The sequence below is a fragment of the Prosopis cineraria genome, unplaced genomic scaffold (assembly GCF_029017545.1).
Source record: "Prosopis cineraria cultivar Desert tree isolate PC_DT_omini unplaced genomic scaffold, ASM2901754v1 PC14, whole genome shotgun sequence".
NCBI lineage: Eukaryota > Viridiplantae > Streptophyta > Magnoliopsida > Fabales > Fabaceae > Prosopis > Prosopis cineraria.
This window is the reverse complement of record NW_026555345.1, coordinates 2,114,021-2,135,157: the sequence shown is the minus strand read 5'-3', so window position 1 is coordinate 2,135,157 and position 21,137 is coordinate 2,114,021. Positions and strand designations below refer to the sequence as shown.

The 21,137-nt window shown below is 30.1% G+C and overlaps 3 protein-coding genes across 3 annotated transcripts; 2 read left to right on the top strand and 1 right to left on the bottom strand.

The window, feature by feature from the left end:
• Positions 1-4,351: 4,351 nt before the first annotated feature.
• LOC129293494 (uncharacterized) lies at positions 4,352-7,937 on the top strand. The gene is made up of 2 exons (XM_054931497.1): positions 4,352-4,442; positions 6,422-7,937. The coding sequence occupies exons 1-2, from the start codon at positions 4,398-4,400 to the stop codon at positions 7,706-7,708; spliced, it is 1,332 nt and encodes a 443-aa protein (XP_054787472.1). The 5' UTR covers positions 4,352-4,397; the 3' UTR covers positions 7,709-7,937.
• A 1,103-nt stretch (positions 7,938-9,040) lies between these two features.
• Positions 9,041-12,432, bottom strand: LOC129293495 (probable caffeine synthase MTL2). Its single transcript, XM_054931498.1, has 4 exons — positions 12,295-12,432; positions 11,792-12,205; positions 10,582-10,836; positions 9,041-9,785 (listed from the first exon to the last, which is right to left on the bottom strand). Exons 1-4 carry the CDS (start codon positions 12,382-12,384, stop codon positions 9,423-9,425), a joined length of 1,122 nt encoding a protein of 373 aa, XP_054787473.1. The 5' UTR covers positions 12,385-12,432; the 3' UTR covers positions 9,041-9,422.
• A 3,716-nt stretch (positions 12,433-16,148) lies between these two features.
• Positions 16,149-18,565, top strand: LOC129293069 (organ-specific protein P4-like). The gene is made up of 3 exons (XM_054930874.1): positions 16,149-16,193; positions 17,381-17,530; positions 18,203-18,565. Exons 1-3 carry the CDS (start codon positions 16,149-16,151, stop codon positions 18,563-18,565), a joined length of 558 nt encoding a protein of 185 aa, XP_054786849.1.
• The last annotated feature ends 2,572 nt before the right edge of the window (positions 18,566-21,137 follow it).

Here is a 21,137-nt window from a genome sequence, read left to right as displayed (position 1 = left end):
CCGTAGTGTAAATCCTACCTTTTCTTCATCTTCTATCTTTACTTACATATAATATTTTCACTTTTAATTTGGATTACCTTACACATAACATAACATCATAAATGAAATTTGAGCTCAAGTAATCCATTCATTTCACCAAGATACCACAAATTCTCCCTTCTCATATTCAAAAGCACTCTTCTTTTTTTTTCCTCAAATAATAGTCTCATTTTCTCTCAAAATTACTAGATGACTCTAAATTAAACTCAAAATTCCCTAATAACACATGAACTTATTTGGAGTGATAAGAAGCATTTAAAACAAGTGCCCCTACGTAGAAAGCACCTGCTCGGGTGGCATTTATTAAGAGAAATGCTGTCATATAGCAACATCTCCGGTGGCATTTTTCACAAACGCCTCAAAAGAAATGCCACCCGAGCATTAGGTTTTTTTTTTTTTTTATAGTGGGTGATAATGACTTTTGAGGACAAATACATGCCAGCACAGTCAATTTTCATTATGTATAATTAAAAACCTTATTCCTGAAATTATTGAGTGTGAGTGGACAAGTAGGCTTGAATAATTTTATCATGACAGAGAGGACCACACTAATAATTAATCAAAATTTGTTATTTTAATTTGCATATTATATGCATGACTCTATTTCTAACTCTTTTCCTTTAATTGGGACCACCCTTTACCATATTGATTGAATTGTGCTTAATTATTAGCCATCTGAGTAGGCTTGTTCCGTCAGTTTTCGTTTGTCATGTATATCCAATATCCAACATTCAGAAAAACTTCGAACTTCAGCTTCAACAATTTCAAGTTTGGACTGATCATGAAAATTTTCCTCGGCCCCCATATATTTTGTTATTTCTTTTTTTTTTTGGGTAAGGATATTTCTTGTTATTTCTATATATCCATAAATTATTATATAATTTAATTAGCATATTTTTTTTAGTAAAATTTAGAAATAAAGTTCTAACGGAATTATGGAGATGGAACATATGCTTTTTCTTAATCTTTAATTATACAGGAGCGGAATTTTGAATTTGAAGACAAAGTTAATAGGCACTAAACATAAACGACAATACAACAGTTCAACTACGTATGGGTTGTTAATAAATTAGAGAATATATATAATAAATTAATACAATTTGTTCAAAAGTGTCCGACCCAAGATCTTTCTTTAGTAACCTAACCATAATCTGATAATCGGATACTCCAAAAAATCATCCTCAACGGGATATCATGAGACTCACGTGTTTCTTTTCTTTCTTCTTTTTCTTTAATGTTATTTTTTTTTTAAGAATAACATGTGTCACGGTCTCAATTATGCAAGAGCAAACTAATTATTTAGGACAAGTCATACAGTAAAATTAAAATCTATACATCCTATATATAGAAGTGTCGTTAATGATTTTAACAACATGAATATTTAATGTTGATATGATCTGTTTGATTAAGAATCCAGTCTATACATATCTGTTAGCTTCTCTGACAGCGTGGTCAATGAAAATAGTTTTTATCCAGAAAATATTTTTTAAACTTATTATAATTTATATTATTCAAATTTGAAAGAATATCATTATTTATTTCCACGGCACACATCTTTGTACACAGAGAATCTAATAATTCATGAGTTGTCGTTCTCCTAGAAACACCGACCATTAAACTACTAGTTAACATATCGGATATGATTATTGATATAATATTTCTCAAAAGTTAAGAAATTACTTTAATCACAATTAGTCACTGATTTTTTTTTTCATTGGGTTAAGCGTGCTTTTGTACTTTTCCTCATCGAATTCATTTATATACCAATAATTAATTTTCTTGAGCTTTCAGATGATCAGGAAGAAAATAAGTGGAAGATATATGGTGACCCACCAAAGGTGTAATCCTAATTATATAGGTGTGTACATAAATGTATGCAGATGCAGGACAACATGATGATGCTGCGCGTAAATAAAATGAGTGTTTTCTTTTTGGATTCAAGTTTTGCGTGTTTTCACAAAGTTGTTTCCTCATAGATCAGATATGAAAGAGAAATATACTCTCATATTATTTTTATAAGTCATATTCTAAAAAAAATTCTTTATCTTTTATATAAGTTACTTTCTCTTAATTTTCATTATCTTTAATGTACGATTTCAGAAATATCTTCAATTTTTTTTAAAAGTACAATATTTCAATTTTAAAATAAGATCCTTCCTCTTCATCAAATCACTCTTTTTAAATGTAGGGATAAAATTGAAAAGTGATTTATTTTTAAGACAAAATTATTATTCTAACTAACTCATCTTGATTTTGGTGAGTTGAGTTAGTTAGAAGTGATTTATAAAAAAGATCAAAGAAATTACACACACATATATATATATATATATATTGATCATAATAATTTGTTAGGATGGCACTGAAAAACTTGTTATTTTGCATGACCATGATTTGATCATGCTTAATTATGACCCATCTGTGTGGATTTGTTTGTCAGTTTTCGTCAGGTAACTTTCATACCAAATAAATATTAATTCCAAGAAAAAAAATATTTTGCCTGCTTACAAAAAATAATAATAATAATAATAAAACTTGCTATGTTGCCCATGATTCAATGAATGCATAATTATTGCCCATCCTGGTCAATAAGGCTTGTTTGTTTGTTTTATATGGAAATTTGGCCCATGTCCAAGCCAGAGCGTGATGAAACGCTCTCAATATTTGAAGCGGGACTGGTCTGAAATCTTTCACGTACCCATATTGATTCCAAGAATTTTTTTCTTAATTAATTTTACTTAATTTATAATTTCACAAATTAAAATTACTCAATAATATCAAACTATCAAATTCGTTATCTGCTGTGAGTGCATTTCATATCTCTGCTGTAATACAAAGAAGAGAAGACATACCCTCAACCTCAAGTTGGAGAGACCCTCCTCTTTCTAAGTAAACCAAAAAAAGAAAGGACAGTGTCCATGATAGTGATGAGAATATAAATATTCTTTATGTTGCAAAAATTTAATTCATTACTTCTATCACCAAAATGCATAATACAGATATACCTTCAGAGTTAGTGGTCTTGAGCCATGCATAATGGCACTAAGCACCTTCTTTAAGTGTGCGAGAGCTACTAAGTGAAGAATAACAAATCACACACACACACACACATGTACATACATAATAGAACAGAAAACACATACAGAAATCTCTACTGATCTTAGTTGAACATAAATTTAAGAATATTCAACTCAATGGAAACAAGACCAATACATGTCCTAATCACAGCAGTTCATCATATCATATTAATCAAGAAAATGAGTGGTTAAAATAAAAAAATATTTAATTATTATTATTCACAATAAGTGACTTAAGTTCTTGCCTCTTTAATGAATTGAGTAAGGACCAATGTTACAAGCACAAATTTTAAAAAGAGAACTAATCTCAAAGGACATGCCTATAGAGCAAGTGAGCCCATTATTATTTATTAATTAAACCTATTTTCTTATAAAACCATTCGATGTGAGACTTATAGCCACACATTCACATTTGAGAGCCAATATCCCCTACAGGTCCATTCTATGACATTTTACTCAATCTTTTGCTAGTCAAAACTCTTTGTGGATTGCCTTCTTCATGACATCAGCTTCTCAAGAAACACACCAATGCTTGATATTTTATTTCATGAGGCATGAGTCATGCATAGGTCAAGTTTGATATAAGTGAAGGAAGATTCAACAAAGGAAACATATGTTGTGGGATATCTGTCTTATTGTTTGGCATACAAAAATTAAAATTCTAAAGAATTAATGCTTTTCTTAAACGAGAAGTAATTAAGGAACCTTCTCCTCCCCCTTTCTCTTTTAATTAATTTATTTCTATTAGGAATAGGGAGCCATGGCCTAAACATGAGAGGAGAGAAGAAATGAATAAGAGTAATGGAAGGACACTAGCTACATTTTAACTTAAAACCTCAAAATTAAACTCAAGTTTATAAGTTATTTCTCTTTATTTTATATTGGTTATTAAATTTAATTTTATTTTATTTGAGATTTCTTATATCATCTTAAATCCACTCACACTTAAATAATTTAACAATCTCAAAATGACTCCATCTTCTAAACATAAACTAAAATTCTTGTCAATTCTTTTAACCAATAATTCAACCAACTCACATAAACTGACTTTAAGAAATGGAGTGGCATATATATTGTAATCAAATTATGTAATTTTCTGATATGTGTCGTCTGCACTATATTCAACCTTTTCAATTATTATGTTATTGTCGACATTTTTAATTAATTTTTACATGAAGATGCACACGTCACGTCTCCTTGCCTATAAATACAATGAAGCTACATATCCTCTCCATTCCATCCATTCATAGAAATTACAAAAGTTTCCAAATTATAATTGAAAACATGAGAGCTTCAACTTTTGCCTTCCTTCCTCTCTTCTTTTTCTTGGTACGTTTTTATCTAACTCTTTCCTCTGTATTGTAATTACTCTTTTGTCAATTAATTCGCCTCTTCCATTTGATTTTTCCTGTAATTAAGTTTCGTTATAATCATTTTACCTCAGGGATAGATACTAAGAGGTTCTAGATATAGACACCATTCTTCCTTGTCAAACTTTTACATTAAGTGTATTTGAGAATTCTCTATTTTACCAAACTAACTTAATTAATTTACTTAGTTAAATCCTTCCTTCATTCCCATTTATAAGTCACGGTATAACTTTTTAAATAATATTTTAAAATTATTTTTAAAATTATATTTCATGATAGAAAGAAAGTAACATAACATCACTTTTTATATTTATTATATAGAGGCATATTTAAAATCTTACACACTTTTATTTCTTTTATTTTTTTTAATATTAGTATTAATGAGATTGATATAAATAACTTGTAAAAAGGATTAGAGAATATCATAAGCTTTATATATTTGTGATATACTTTCTAACTACAACTGGATGTGAGACCTTCTTTTCTAATATTTTTCTCACACAAATAGAATAAACAGTATCAATTGAATGCGTGATTATTTCTCCCTCACCTTATAGAGATGGTTTTATAAATTTCGGTCCCCAAAAAGATTATGAAAATTTTATTCTATTATAATGCTAAAAGAGTCAATACAAGCTATAAAAAAAAATATCAATCCATGAATAGGAAACCAGACTTTTTAATCTCCACAAGCTTTTGATATAAATTCATTAAATGACTTGAAAAGTAAAATTTTTGAGCAGATCAAGCTCAAAATGTTACAATTCATATTTCAATTGAAAAGTAAATTTTTTTTAACAAGATTGCAAACGTTCGATCCCTTTGCATTAATGACTTGAATTCATTCTTAGGATCCGAAAATTGTGCGCTCTTCAAGGAAAAATAACTCTCTTAATGCTAAGGACATTTGCTTGTGAGATTTTCTATTGAATTAATTAGAATCCAATTTCCACAACAAATGTCCAAAAAGAAATAGAGGACGATTTTCTTACTGATGAGGAAATGATGGTATAAGGAGATTGCTAAAAGTTTATCAATACTATGATTATTGATGATTTTTATATCAAGAAGTATTGACGTACGTAACTTAATTAAAGAATAAATTTACAAATTTTTTAACTAGATATTTTAAAAGTTGAATATTAATATGTTGAAATGTTTATATTATCTTATATATATCGTAAATAGTTTCATATTTTAAGTGGATATATTTTCTTCATTTATCATATATTTTTTGCTTTGTAATCTTGCCCTTCAACTAATTAAAAATCCTTGCTCTGCTCTTCCTTTTGATTGCCACAAAACTTTTAACCTTGCAACTTTTGTTTGTGGGGGCATGTTGAATTGTCGATCAGTCTCACGACGTGTCGTCCGCGTGCGGTCGTGCTCAGTGCACTCTTGTCCGCTCGTGGATGAGATGTGAGGCGAGAGACCTTTTGGTTTCTGTTTCATCCGCATGCGGACGTCTCTCTTTATAGTGTGTCTGTGCATGGTTGTAATTGAAGCGAGGGATATCGTAGATTTTTCCACTCATTCGCTTGTGGTTGAGTTCCTTGATAGTATATCCACCTCTAGTTGAGAGTTTTTGAGTCTATTCGAGATCCTTAATATGAAATATCCTATTTTAATGACATTTTTGGGTCCTTTTTTTTTCTTTTCTTTCTTAAAATTTGACAACTAATGACTTTAGTGAGACTATACATATATGGTTTTTGCTTTAATTTAGCATAATTAATGAGCATATTTAAGTATAAATGGCCCAAAAGTTAACGTAAATAATAGGTATATCGCAATTAACTTGTTCGATTGTATTAGGATTGCATGTCTACTTTTCCGTTTATACATTTTCTTGCAATATGTGGTATATATCCCAAATTTTTAATTAATTAACTAATTTAATACTATACTATTGTCCAACTTATTGTGGGTTCGGAGTAGGTGGCTAATACTGCATCCTCAAGAAAAGATGGAGGTGAATACTGGAGAACAATGATGAAAGATGAGGCCATGCCTCAAGTTCAAGTAATACAAGGCCTTCTTCATCATAATTCTCCTTTGATTCAATCTGAAACTAAACCTCAATCCCACAATCATCTTGTTGAAGGATTGAATCACAAATGTGATGATGAAGGTGAGGCTCTTGTTACATTAGAAAAGATATTCATACAAGATATTGAAGCTAGACCCACCATTACAGCAGCTTATGATGATGGTTTTGAACCTAGGCCAAGTGTGACATCTTACAACAATGGCAATCTTGGTGCCAAAGAGAAAAGATTTAGTGAAGATTTTGAGCCGAGATCCAGTATAACATCTTACAATAATGGCAATCTTGGTGCTCGGAAAAAAAGATTCACTGAAGATTTTGAGCCTAAGCTTAGTGTAACATCTTACAACAATGGAGATCTTGGTGCTAGAGAAAAAGGATTCACCAAAGATTTTAAACTTAGACCAAGTGTGACATCTTACAACAATGATGATCTTGGTGCTGAAGAGAGAAGATTCATAGAAGATTTTGATCCCAAGCCCAATGTAACATCTTACAATAATGACAATCTTGGTACTAAAGAGAGAAGATTCATAGAAGATTTTGAGCTCAGGCCCAGTGTGACATCTTACAAAGATGGCAATCTTAGTGCTAAAGAGAGAAGATTCACGAAAGATTTTGAGCCTAGACCCAGTGTGACATCTTACAACAATGGTGATCTTGGTGCTAAACAGAGAAGATTCACGGAAGATTTTGAGCCTAGGCTCAGTGTTACATCTTATAATGATGGTGATCTTGGTGCTAAAGAGAAAAGATTTACGAAAGATTTTGAGCCTAGGCTCAGTGTTACATCTTACAAGAATGGCGATTTTGGGGTTAAAGCGAAAAGATTCACAAAAGATTTAAAGCCCACGCCTAGTGTAACATCTTACAATAATGGTGATCTTGGTGTTAAAGAGAAAAGATCCACAAAAGATTTTGAGCCCAAGCCTAGTGTGACATCTTACAACAATGGCAATCTGAATGCTAGAGAGAAAAGATTGATCACCAATTTGGAGCCTAGATTGAGTGTAACATCTTACAATAATGACAAGTTTGGTGTTCAAGAAAAAAGTTCTACTTTTGAGCCTAGACCAAGTATTACATCTTACAACAATGATGATCTTGATGCTCATAAAAAAAAGTTGACCAAGGATTTGAACCTCGACCCAATGACTCAGTTTGTAGTGATGATGTGAAAAGTGACTTCAAGCCTACTAGGGTTGAATGTGTCTATCTTTTATTGAATAAATGATGAAGAGGATGAATAGTCCTTTTGAAGATGAAGGTTAAAAAGGTCATGTGTGTATGCTATGTGTGTATTATCGCAAGTAATACATATGGTGTGGCTTGTTATGTTTTTAAGTTGAAAATGAAAAATGTAACAAAATAAATGAGTGACTTAGAGAGAACTATTTCATGCTACAAGCTCTTGCCTTTTTTATCTTTTTTTCTTCTACTCCTCATGAATCTCACAATTTTTGAATTGATGAAATCTCTCCAATTAATTTTGACAAAACTCCAAATTCAAACCTTTTAAGTATAAATTTAATTAAAGATGATATACAATATTAATAAATTTATAAGCATATAATTAGCCAAATTTTTCTGTTTTGAAACCAAAGTTTTTTTCTGGTTTAAACTTATAAGCTTATTTGAATTACAAAAAAACTTATATAAGCTCATAATTAGCAAAATCAATTCTAATCAAAATCAAGTTACCAAAATAAATTCCATCCAAACTCAATTTTGCCAACTCTAATTTAAACACAGATTAATCATGAACATGTTAGGTTGTTTAAATGTGAGTGAACATAAGACGATATGAGAAGTCCACATCAAATAAAATTAGTTTTAATAACTAATATATAATAAAGAAAAAGAACTCATAAACTTAAGTTTTGAGGTTTTGAGTTAAGATGTGATATTTTTTTGCTAATCTTGCATGTCTCTCCTCTCTCCCCTTCCCAGGCGGTCGCTCCCCATTTCTAACAAGTGATATCAGAGCCAGGTCTCATCCGAGACTTGTAAGCCTGTTATTGCGCACACATTTGAAGCCCAAAATAGGATTGACCCTGATTGTAATAGGGACTTATATGCATCACACTTTTTGAAGCCTGAAAATTGGGCTGGCCTTGAAAAACAGAGACTTGGTGTTTAGAGCGTCTTTGATATGGAGAGCTTGTTGACTCACATTTGAGGGGAAATTATTAGGTTGTCTAAGTATGGGTGGACTAAAGATAATGTGAGAAATTTCACATCAAATAAATTAGGCTTATTAACTAATATAAAATAAAAGAAAATGACCTATAAACTTGAGCTTTGAGGTTTTGAGTTAAAATATGGCTTCATTATGCTATTCTTGCCCGTCTCTCCTCTCTCCTCTTCCCAAGCGTTGCTCTCCATCCCTAATAGAACATTATCCTCTCTGCTATGTAATACGCCAAAGGCCCAAAGTGACTCAGTAATTAATATAACTAGCTGCACTCACGTTCATTAAATTTCAATCAATAGTTATAAATAAAAGAAACTAACAAATTAAATCTGTGTTCAACCAATAGCTCAAGTACACATGTGAAGAACATTAGTAAGTATCTTGGCTTGACGTGAACGACGCAGAGATACTGAAAATACATAAAACGACTCTCAAGTATTCATTAAAAATATCCAAACAACACTTTGACTTATGGACCATAGTTACAGCAGCAAAATCAACAAAGAAACACAGTTCATCTCCATTAATGGGAAGACTTGAATAGTTTTCCCCTAATGCTTTTTTTTTTTTTTACGCATCCTCTTGAAATCATAGGCCCACATGTATTGTCCTCCTCATCCCAAGATGCTCTCCACACCCAACTAGCATTAGATTATTGATTATTGAAAGACATTTAGCTATGTCAGTATGACTCTCATTCAAGCAATTTTAACAAGAGATATGACGAAAGCATTATACACCAACTTGGGCAGGAATTGGATAACCTTGTTCTTAAATCTAAGGAAGAGTTCATCCATGACTCCTTCTCCGAAATGTACCTTCAAAAGAGGTTCAAAGATTGCTCTTACATATCTGGCTACGAATTCCCCTCTCTCATCATCATCCTCAAAACTCTCTATGCCTTCTTCATCTAGGCTCGATCCATCCCAACTTGTTTTGATGCTCTCAAATCTTTCAATACTAAAAGACCCTTCTCCTTTTATTATTTCTCTAACCTCGTTTTCTGTAGCAGTATAAAATGGCACATTGAAATGCGCCAACCTTGCCTCTTCAATCAAATTCTGCAGAATTGGAATATAATATAGTCAACATTTGATTATATTTAAAGAAAACTGACAACAAAAACAAACTTAATTTTGATATTTTGATCATATTTTGGATGTGGATTATTGAGGATGCAGATAATATATTAGTTAATGATTGAATCCAATAATTCATTGTAAAATAATAGCTAATATTAGCTGATAATTATTTAAAAATCACACTAAAGCTTCAGAGGTTTGAATCATTCAATGATGAATCTAGACCATCAAATCCAGATCCAACGGCTACAATTTTCTATGAAGACAAATGGAGAAATTATCCAATAGAAAGAATTCAAATTTTTTTGACTTCAGGGCACATGGTCAAAGACATGGTAGCCATCATTCGTGTTCTTCCCGGAACCTACCAGGTATTTCCATATTATATAAATGTAGAGAAGTATCAATATGACTTCAAAGCTATGATTAAAAAAACTTGCATTCAAACTTAAATATATAAAAAAAAAAGAAGCATTGATATGGATATAAAAGTTTATCTGGAAAAAAATTTATTAGAAGCTGAAATATGCCATTTTAAAGGTTTTGTGCTAATTAAGTAGACAACAATGAAAACTTCTACAAAATTGTGAGATGAATATAGCAAATTAGCAATAAAATTAGGTAGGATGGGTAGTGAAGAATTTACGACCCTCTTGCCCTTTATTGTCTTCTATATATATATATATATATATATTCATTATGCTAAAATGATTGTTAATCTAATCTGATTAATTTAATCCAATGTTATTATATATAATTATAACCATGAGTTTACCTGTGAGACCATGTTATTGAGGATCATACGAATGAGCCCCGGAGCAGTTATATCTTGAGGAGTATCATATCTACCAGCAAATGTGAGGAGCATACCACCCCCAAGCACCAATTCCCGAGAACGTGATCTTACAAACAAATTGAAATCTTTCCTAAACTGCTCAGAGTATGATGGAGGACTGTTGCTTGTCACATAAATATTGTTATCTTCATCATCTCCTAACTTTGCTTCCTCATCACTCCACCATTTTGGAGCCTGTCATCTCCAACATCATACATAATTCAACCTTAGTATTGATGCAACTGTTCTACATAACTGAACTCTTAGAATGTCCTTTTATCTTAGTTTTAGTCTTTTCAAAGTAAACTTTGAAACTTTCAAAGAGCGTAAGACTCAGACTCTTGTTTATCATGATAAAGCTGTTATTTGAATATTTGGTATTTGAAAACAAGAAAACTATTTTATTCGATGTAATACATATATAAATAAACGTACGTATACCTGGTTTGCAAATAAAAGAGTAGGTGGTGTATCACTATCTGATCATGTTGGTCAAACAGAACAAAATATGAAGAAAAATATAGGAATTGTGTTGTTCAAAAGTTAAGGGGTAATCGTACTGTCATTTTCTTAAATTTATCTTCAATTATCAATTTAATTCCCTCTGTTTTCTTAAATTATCATATTAACTCTGTAAGTTTAAAATACAAATTAAGTTGACTCTCAAATTAATTTAATATATAAAATATATTAATGAGTTGGCATGTATATATATAGTTAAATAAAAACAAATTAGTTCTTAAATTAGTTTAATTTATATTAATCTAACCCCTTATGTTATGTTTTGTTCATTTTAAAAAAAAATTAATCTATTTTTTCCTGTCTAAATAATTACATGTCATTTTATTGGCTTACATGGCTACATGAATATTGTGTTATTCAAGTCAACATATTTTAACAGTATTATGTGTTCTTTAAATAATAAGGATGAAATCGATAACTAAAATAAATTTAAGATATTAAATTAATAAAATAAAATTGAGGAACCAAATTAATGATTGAGGCAAATTTAAGAGATTAAATCGATAAAATTTAAACTTGAGCAATCAAATTAATAATTGAAACAAGCTTGCAAGACTAAACAGTTTTATTATCCCAGAAATTAAACTAACAGATATGTTTAAATCATATGAAGGGAGGTAGAGTTGACCTGAGATATATAATGGAGAGAGTAAGAGGAATGGAAGAAATGGATAGAATTGGAGGGGAAGAGAGTGCCATAGAAACTGCCAGGCGTTGCATTGATCAAACATGTTGTACCATGCTGTTTCTCTGCCTTGTCCTGCTTTATCCTTTCATAGAACTCTGGCACTGACTTGAAGATTGAATTGAAATCATTCCCAAACAGATCATTCAAGAAGATTTGAAACGTGGGTGTCTCAACCTTCAACCTGTCACTCATTTCATCCACAATTTTGATGATGTTAGATACCGCCAAAAGCGCATTTTTCCCCGAAGAACACCCTAAATCTGCCACTTTCAAACAAGTCATTGGAAGATTGGTGGAGTACATCTTCTGGATGCTTTCTTCAAGTATAGGTCTTGCTCTCATCATCACCTTTTGCTGCTTATAAAAGACAACAAAAATCATAACTTTTACATGAAATCATATAATAAATAGATTTATAAAGTAGAGAGAAGGGAGACTTGTACCGTTATTAAAGCGTTGTTGGCGTAGCTTGTTTCGTCATCTCCGCCCGTCATGTGAAGGACTTGCTCTACCGGCGCAGACATGGTCGCCATTGATGAGTTAGCTCGAGTTCTACTCTGAATGTCTACTGCAACATGTGGTCATGATTTATAGAAATGTTGAACGAAGATTGTATAATTAATTATATACTCCATCCGTTAAAAAATATAAGGCATTTTTTAAAAAAAATTAAATTTTAAAAAATGTAAGATATATTTTAATCTTTCAAGGTATAATTATACCCTTTTTTCTAAAAGTGCCGCTGTTGAATAAATTATTTTATATTTATTTTAAGATAAAATATTCTATTAAATAGAAATAAATATAAAAAGATAGTGTTATTTTGAAGAAAGATAACTACTTAATTGAAAAAAAAAATTGAAAAAAATTTAATTAAAAATGTTTTATATTTTTAAATAAAGAAAATATATATGTTATAGGTAGGTACTAAATGCCTTGCAATTGAACAGTAATTAAGGAATGCAAAAACAAAAGACGGGGATGAACTCTCCCCAGGACAAAACAAGGGAGAAAATAAATGGTCAATGTGCAATGGGACTTCGAACTAGCTAGACTTGCTTAGAATGAATGGATGGGCAATTGTCACTTGAAGTTGGTATTTAATCCAAAGATGTGACATATAATAAATCGTTGTCACTTCTAGTTGACATTTAACTTAAAGATGTGACAAATAACAAACCTTGTCACTCCAATCCTATGCGAGCCAATAAAACCAAAGTTAACCCAACTTTTTGGACTACAACAATGGCCACCCCAATCTAAAGAGAAGCTTCAAATAATGTTACATATTTAAATATCTAACATAATCAGGATCGGTCCTATCTTTTTAGGCTTCAACAGCGCATAAAATTAACACTATATTAGCATGTCCAACTTTACAATAGAATGCATTTATGTCACTAATACCTTGCAAAATTTTGGTCCCACCAAAACATCAATGTTGCCATGCCACCCAATCAATTAATGTCACCTTATTACTATATCATCACCACATGGCATGCCTCATCATATATTTACTTCAATTAAAAAATGGTCAAGTTCAAACTCACAATCTTATATTTTCATAATATTTTTATGTTCATCTTGTTGTCAATTAAATTGAAAGAAATCTTCAATCTTTAATTAATAAATTAAATATATAAAGTAAAATATAGTGAGATCCTTTTTGTTTTACTAAAATTATAAAGAACACCCTTATATTTTCAAAACCTACATTTTAGGTTCAATCTTTAACATTGTTAAAAATATTCCATCAAAGATTCTAAAATACTTATTTTTATTTGTAATTATTTTAAAAATTTTAAAAATTAATAATTTGCCTTTATGATGTAATTGCCTACTATCTCTCCAAATTTAAAAAATTTTAAATAATTAAATATGACAATACTTAAATAAATAATGTAAAAAGTTTGTGTTAAAATTAAGAAAATTTAAATAAAAATAAGTATAAATTATATTGAGTAATTTTTTATATTAAATTATTATTAAAAAATTTTAACTGCATGTTTGCATTAACATGGGAAATTTCTCGTTTTCTCGGGCACCCAGTCGCGCCGATTCTCATCATTTTTATAATAATTAAAAAAAAAAAGTATGTCATGCTTTTAATGACACCAACGAATAAAAGATTGGATCATTGTGGTATTTTTTACAGTTTGAACTTTGAAGAGATTGGGTAATTATTACGGGCTTTCTCCTTGAAAGAGCTAGGCATTGTTTGAAACTGTGTTTGTTCTATTATTTTAAAAATTAATATTTTAAATAATATGTTTTAAAAAAAACAAAAATAAATCTTTTTCATATTTTCATTTACTCTACAGAACAATAATCATAAAATATTTAAAAAATATTTTTATTTTTATATTTTTAAAGTAATATTTAATTTTTTATTTTTTAAAATCTTGTTATCAAATACTTTTTTTTTATTCTAAAGAACAAAAAACTATTTTAAGAGAAAATTGCCAAACAAGCCTTTAGCTTCTCTCCTCCATATAACCTCTCCTCCATGCATCCTCTAATTTCTAATAATATCTATATCATTTAGATTTCTAATAATAATATCTGATTTTTAGTGTTGAGATTTAAAATTTGTTATTTCCATTTTTATTTTTATTTTATATTAATTAAAATAAAAAAATAATTTTTTAATAAATCTGGTCATCGCCACTCTAGAGAATCCATATTTAATTTAAATAGTCCAGATTTAATATTAAAATTTTTTTCATTTTCATAACTTGATTATGCAAATTTATTTTGGATGATCTAGATTTAACATTAATTTTTTAATTTTTTATTTTGATAAATAAAATATTAAAAATAAAGATAATCTCTTAATTATCACTCCCCAATTTTTTTAAAAAATTACAATTTTAAAATGTTAAATCTAAACTATCCAAAATAAATCTGCATAGTTAATTTATAAAAAATTTAACATTCAATTTGGACAATCCAAATTAATAATGAACTGTCTAACAATGACCAAATTTATTAAAGATTTTACATATTTTTTATTTTAATAAATATAAAATTAAAATTAAAATCTATAAAATATAAAATATTATTAAAAATTAGAGGAGGTTGGGGGAGAGCTGGTGCAGAAGAGAGAAGCTCCCTCCTTGAAGGACTGGATTAAAAACATGCTTACAGTGTCTATCATCGAGTTCATTTATGGCAACGCTGAGGCCCTCTTCTTTGCAAACAACCAAAGCGAGGAAGGGTAATGAACTAATGATGAGTAAGATATATATACCGACATGAAACAAAACACATACAAGATCTCTACTCTTAACCACAAATCCTTGAAGATATTCTAGGATTATTTTATTTTGTGTGTTACCATTAAATTCTTATTAATACTTTTAATCAATAATTCAACCAACTCATATTGACTGACTCAAAAAATTCTCACACACAGACATCATGTTAATCAAAGCAGGTAATTTTCCCTAATCCCTAATTGTACAAAAGAAAAGGCCAATCAGAGTAAAAGTGCATACATTAAGGTTATTAAACTCGTGAGTTTAAGTAAACTCATGACAGATATATAAATTCAAACTGTAGACTCGAATCATAAACACATAAGAATTTACATTTATTAATAAATAACATTTAAAATATATAATTAAATAATTAAAATATAAAATATGATCACAATTTAATTTAAATATAAATTATTGAAATTAAATCCATATACATTCATATATTGTTACACTCAACATAAAAATTTCCAAACTAGGCAACTTATTTTTTATACCTTTTATTTTCTTTTTTTATTACTATTAGTTTGAGTTTTTTCAAGTTTTATTTTTTTATTGAAACAGGTCCTACCACTTATATGAATCAATTATACAAAATATATATCTATCTGGTTCAATGAGTTTATAAGTAGGTTGATACAATTTTATAAGCAAAAAATATAAAAATGATAAATTTAAAAAGTTAGCTCACAAGTTTAATTGAGTTTTATCTAGTCTAAATTTATAAATAAGTTGACTAAAAATGTAGAAATGATAAACTCGGAGAATCAACTCAGAGTTTGACAACAATGCATATGATAGCAATTTTTTCTTTTAAAAAAATGTAATAAGAAAAATGTGTCAGTTAATTTACTCTAGAGTCTAGACTAACTATATTACGTAACGTCTAGGTTTTCCATTAATCTATACGTAAAGGTGCAAGTAACACGTCTCGTTGCCAATAAATACAATGGAGCTACATTCCATTCCACATTTCCATGCATCCACAAGACTTGGAGTCACAGAAATTTCAAACTTCAATTTCTAACTTGCTCCGAAACATGAGAGCTTCAGTTTTTGCCCTCCTTCCTCTCTTCTTTTTCTTGGTATGTTTTTCTACTCTTTTTATGTTTTTAATAAGTCCTCTATTAATTAATTCGCCTCTTTATATTTAATTATTCCAGTAATTTCAAGTTTCGTCTCAATCTTCTTACCCCAACGGTGTTAGGTTAAAAGGCACCCTTTTTCATCAATGCTAAGAGGTTCTAAATGTTTCTTTATTAAAAAAAAAAGGAGGTTCTAAATGTTATAAATTTACTGCATAATAATTATTTTTCAGATTTATAGATATACCTTTCGGAAATACTGTTGCAGTACTTCTCAAATTATGATAAGCCAAGAACATACTTTTACTTATTACCAAAAAATGAATAATGACTAGGGGCACACACATCATAGTAGATCTCTATACTTTGATGACATTTTATTTCTAGTCAAGTCTTATTTTATTGTTTCCATTCTTTTTAGTTTGATCAATCTGCAACATTAGTATTTATAGTTTTAAAAATGTACATAAAGACCATAAGCTAGCACTAATAGAGATAATTTTGCTATAACTCTACCAACCCATTTACTAATATGGTAAAAACATGTTGATAGTATCGAAGTGGAATGACCAAATAAGATTACAAGTTAAAGGTAAATATGGGGGAAAAAACTTTTTATATATTTGACTAAAACAATGTGAGAGATGAAAGCAAGTTTGAATGCACATCAACAAATGGATTGAGAGAAGCAAATGCATGTCAACAAAATTAACTTCATCGATGTCGGCTCATGATTCTTGTGTGCGTTTTTAAATTTATAAAGACTAATGTTGTAGACAAATCAAACTAACAGAACCAAGAACAGTGAAATAAAATTTCAAGAATTAAAAGGAAAAATCAAGGTACAAGGATCTATGATTATATTCTCCTTACATACATATATGTACGTACTACATGATGTCCTATTATCGTAAGTTCAAATGCTTAGTCATATAGCTCAGATTTTAAACTTCCTCTGATGACCACACAAAATTCAACCTTGTACGTTTTTTTTTTTTTTGTTTTTTTTTTCCGGTGGGGGGCACATATGTAGTTTGATTAATTTGTTTTTTTTAATGCATGTCTTTTTCTTTTAATACGTTTTCGTAATATATATATATATATATATCCAAAACTTTAAAATTTTATTGGTAAATAACATGTAAAAGCATACGTTTATTATGATTGTCCAACTTTTTGTTGTGCAGTTGGCAGATGCAGGAGCGTCAAGAAAAGATCCAGCTGAATACTGGACAATGGTGATGAAAGATGAGGCCATGCCTCAAGCAATACAAGGCGTTCTTCATGATGATCCTATGATTCAATCTGAAACAAAACCTCAATCCCACAATGATCTCGTTGAAGGATATTGAATCACAAATGTGATAAAAGTGAGGGTCTTGGTAGAAAAGATGTTCATACACGATATTGAAGCCAAACCTGCTATTATTGCCGCTCATGACAGTGATTTTGAACCTAGACCTATTTTTACAGCTTACAACAATGGTGATCTGGGCAATCACGAGAAAACATCTAGCAGAACTTTTAAACCCAGGCCACGTGTTTCAACTTACAACAATGGAGATTTAAGCATTTAAGAAAATGAATTCGCTGAAGATTGAGACTGGGCTAAGTGCTACCTCATACAATGACGACAATCTTGGTGCCTAGGAGAAGAAGTTTACCAAAGATTGAGCCTAAGCCAAGTGCCACATCATACAATAACGGCAATCTCAGTGCCCAAGAGAAAAAGTTTACCAAAGATTTTGAGCCCAGGCTAAGTGCTACATCATACAATAACGACAATCTCAATGCCTAAGAGAAAAAGTTTAGCAAAGATTTTGAACCTAGGCCAACTGCTACATCTTACGTAATGGTGATCTTGGCAATCATGAGGAACAGTTTATCAAAAATTTTCAGCCTAAGCCAAGTGCTACATCATACAACAACAGCAATCTTGGTGCCCAGGAGAAGTTACCAAAGTTTTTGAGCCTAAGCCAAGTGCTACATTACAACAATGGTGATCTTAGCAATCCAATCATGAGGAAAAGTTTATCGAAGATTTTGAGCCTAGGCAAAGTGCTACATCATACAACAATGGCGATCTTGGCACCCATAAGGAAAAGTTTACCAACGATTTTGAGCTTAAGCCAAGTGCTACATCTTACAAAAACAGTGATTTTAGTGGTCAAAACAATAAATTCACCAAATATTTTGAGCCAAGACATAGTGCAACATCTTATAGCAACGACAATCTTAGTGCTCAAGAAAACATATACACCAAAGATTTTGAACCTAGACCAAGTGCTACTTCGTACATCAATGGTGATCTTGGCCATCAAGAGAACAAATTTACCAAAGACCTGCCATCTCTGCTTGCAATGATGATGTGAAAAATGGCATTGACCTTAGGTCAAATGTGTCCATTTATATATTGAATAAGTGAACAGCAAGAATAGTTCTCAAGTATGAAAGTTAAGGTTGTACGTGTAAGCTCTATAACTGCGTGTAATATGGTATGGCTTGTTATGCTTCATGGAACATGTATGAAAAAATTATCAGAACAAAATTATGCGTGATTAAATAAAGCTATTATGTGTCATAATACAAGCTTTGTGCTCCTCTTTTTTCTTTTCCCCCCTTTAGCTCCTTGCTATGAATGACAGTTTAGAATTAACAGAATGTTGACCTTAATAAGGTAAAAAGGCTAATCCATTTATAAGTAGAATGAAATTAAAACGCAACTCTACAAGACGGAGCATGTATACAATTTTGTTTAAAAATTCCAAGAAATGGTTGGTAATACTATAGAAACGTTTTGAACTTTTGAGTGAAGAATCCATGGAGAAAAACTAAATAGGGAAGAGAAAAGGAAGTGAAAATTTTCATAGCCTCTATTTTGCTAACTTGAAAAAGACAGTCTAAAAATTTTGCACCAAAAAGAATAATTCAATGTCAATATACCATCAATGTAAATCCATTCTGCACTTGTACCCCAAAAACAAAGAAAGAAAATAACTCCTTGTAAATATACAAAATCCATTCTAATGAATTCTTATTATGGAAAACTAGCATTTCGTCAAAATTATTTATTTGAAGAAATAAAAAAAAAGTAGCACCCCCTTTGTAAACAAGCAGAATATGCCATTTTCAATCTAAAAACTTCACTGGAATGTTGTGTGTGTAGATATATATATATATATATATATTAAGATTACAGAGATTTGTATATTTGTATAATTTATCTTCAGATGAGTATTCCCCCATCTTTATGATTACCACCACCACCACCACCACCACCATCATTACTATTATTGTAAATACTGTATTTTGCCCGAGCTTTCAAGTGTAAATTAAAACTTAATAAAAACATGATAAATGAAATAAAGGAATAAAAGAAATAAAAAAGGAAGGGCTTTTATGATAATAATAACAATAATATTTTTTTACCCCAAATCCCCTTAATTATGTTCCCATTAAAGTTGACTTTTTTAAAAAGGAAATTTAGAATATTTGAAATTTGATTTGAGGAAATTATGCCTTGATTGAATTTTTTTTAACTAATTAAGGAAAAATTTGAAATCTAAAATAATGAAAAAGAGTCAAAATAGAAATTGCCTTTTTTGTTTGATTCTATCATTAAGTGAGTGAACCCTAGTTAGCACCTATAAAAGGGGATAGAGAAGAGATTTAAGGGGAGGATAAAAGGAGAGGAAAACTGGGAGGAAGCAAAACATATCAGGCAAAGCTTTGAAAGGTAACCGATCTCATTTTAATTCCATGTTTTCCTAATTCTGTGTGCTTAGTCGGCAAAATCTCTTTGAAATAAAAGCTTCTTAGGTTTAGATTATACACTCTTGTGTAATAATAATATGAAGCTTTGTACGTTGGGTTTGAGGCCATGTATTCTAATGCTTGGTTTGGTTTGATCATCACATGACATCCTGTAACCTCATTCACAATTTTTTTTTTTACATGGTTGATCTTTATGTGTTACAAGTGATCCCGTACTTGCTTGAGACTAAAGGAGACACATGTTTTTTAATATTTGTGATAAGATTCACTCTTGGGACTTTATTACATAATGGAGTGAGTTTCTTGTTTTGATTAATGAATCATTAGATTTTTCTCCTTAGCAAAAGGCAGAGGTCATGATGACAAAAAAAAAATAATTCTCATAGCTTTTCATTTTTTCTAAATAAAAAATAAAAAGTTCATGAGTAATATCATATCACTATGGCATAACCTTTTTTCTTTTTTTTAGCATATTTTAGGTTATGTCATAAGTGGTATTGAATTATCATGGATCCCTAAAGTATCAAATGAGATACCATAAATGACCCTAAGTCATTACAGGTATCAATTTTTGCAATTAAAAAATTTTCATAATTAAATTAGTTCATAGAAAATTTATTTTGAAAATTTCTTTAAGGTTTGTTATGGGTGATATTAAATCACTGTGCCCGCCTAGAGCGTCAACTAATGGACCATGAGTGATACTAAATCACTGCAGGTTCCACCTTTCTTATGTATTATTACAAAATAATAAAAATAATAAAAAAATTTTAGCATATTTTAGGTTGCCTCATGAGTGATACTAAATCACCATGGATTCTAAAAAAATCAAATGAGATACCATGAATGACACTAAGTCATCGTAGGTATTAAATTTTATATTTAAAATCTTAAAATTAAATTATTCTATAAAAAAATCACTTTAAAGATTCTTTAAGGTTTGTCATGAGTAATACTAAATTACCGTGTACACATAAAAGCATCGACTAGTGGACTGCGAGTGATACTAAATCACTGCAGGTTCTAATATTTGTTAAATTTTTCTCTCTCATGCATTATTAATAAAATAATAAAATAATAAAAATTTTAGCATATTTTAGGTTATCCTATGAATGATACTAAATTACCATGGATTTCTAAAAGTATCAAATGAGATATCATGAATGACAC

Coding starts and splice junctions, on each gene's coding strand:
- LOC129293494 (XM_054931497.1), top strand. CDS start 4,398: ATGAGAGCTTCAACTTTTGCCTTCCTTCCTCTCTTCTTTTTCTTG. Junction 4,443..6,421: donor TTCCTCTCTTCTTTTTCTTG/GTACGTTTTTAT, acceptor GGTTCGGAGTAG/GTGGCTAATACTGCATCCTC.
- LOC129293495 (XM_054931498.1), bottom strand. CDS start 12,384: ATGGCGACCATGTCTGCGCCGGTAGAGCAAGTCCTTCACATGACGGGC. Junction 12,206..12,294: donor CCAACAACGCTTTAATAACG/GTACAAGTCTCC, acceptor TTTTATAAGCAG/CAAAAGGTGATGATGAGAGC. Junction 9,786..10,581: donor TCAATAACATGGTCTCACAG/GTAAACTCATGG, acceptor CCAATTCTGCAG/AATTTGATTGAAGAGGCAAG.
- LOC129293069 (XM_054930874.1), top strand. CDS start 16,149: ATGAGAGCTTCAGTTTTTGCCCTCCTTCCTCTCTTCTTTTTCTTG. Junction 16,194..17,380: donor TTCCTCTCTTCTTTTTCTTG/GTATGTTTTTCT, acceptor TTTGTTGTGCAG/TTGGCAGATGCAGGAGCGTC. Junction 17,531..18,202: donor CTCAATCCCACAATGATCTC/GTTGAAGGATAT, acceptor TGGTGATCTTAG/CAATCCAATCATGAGGAAAA.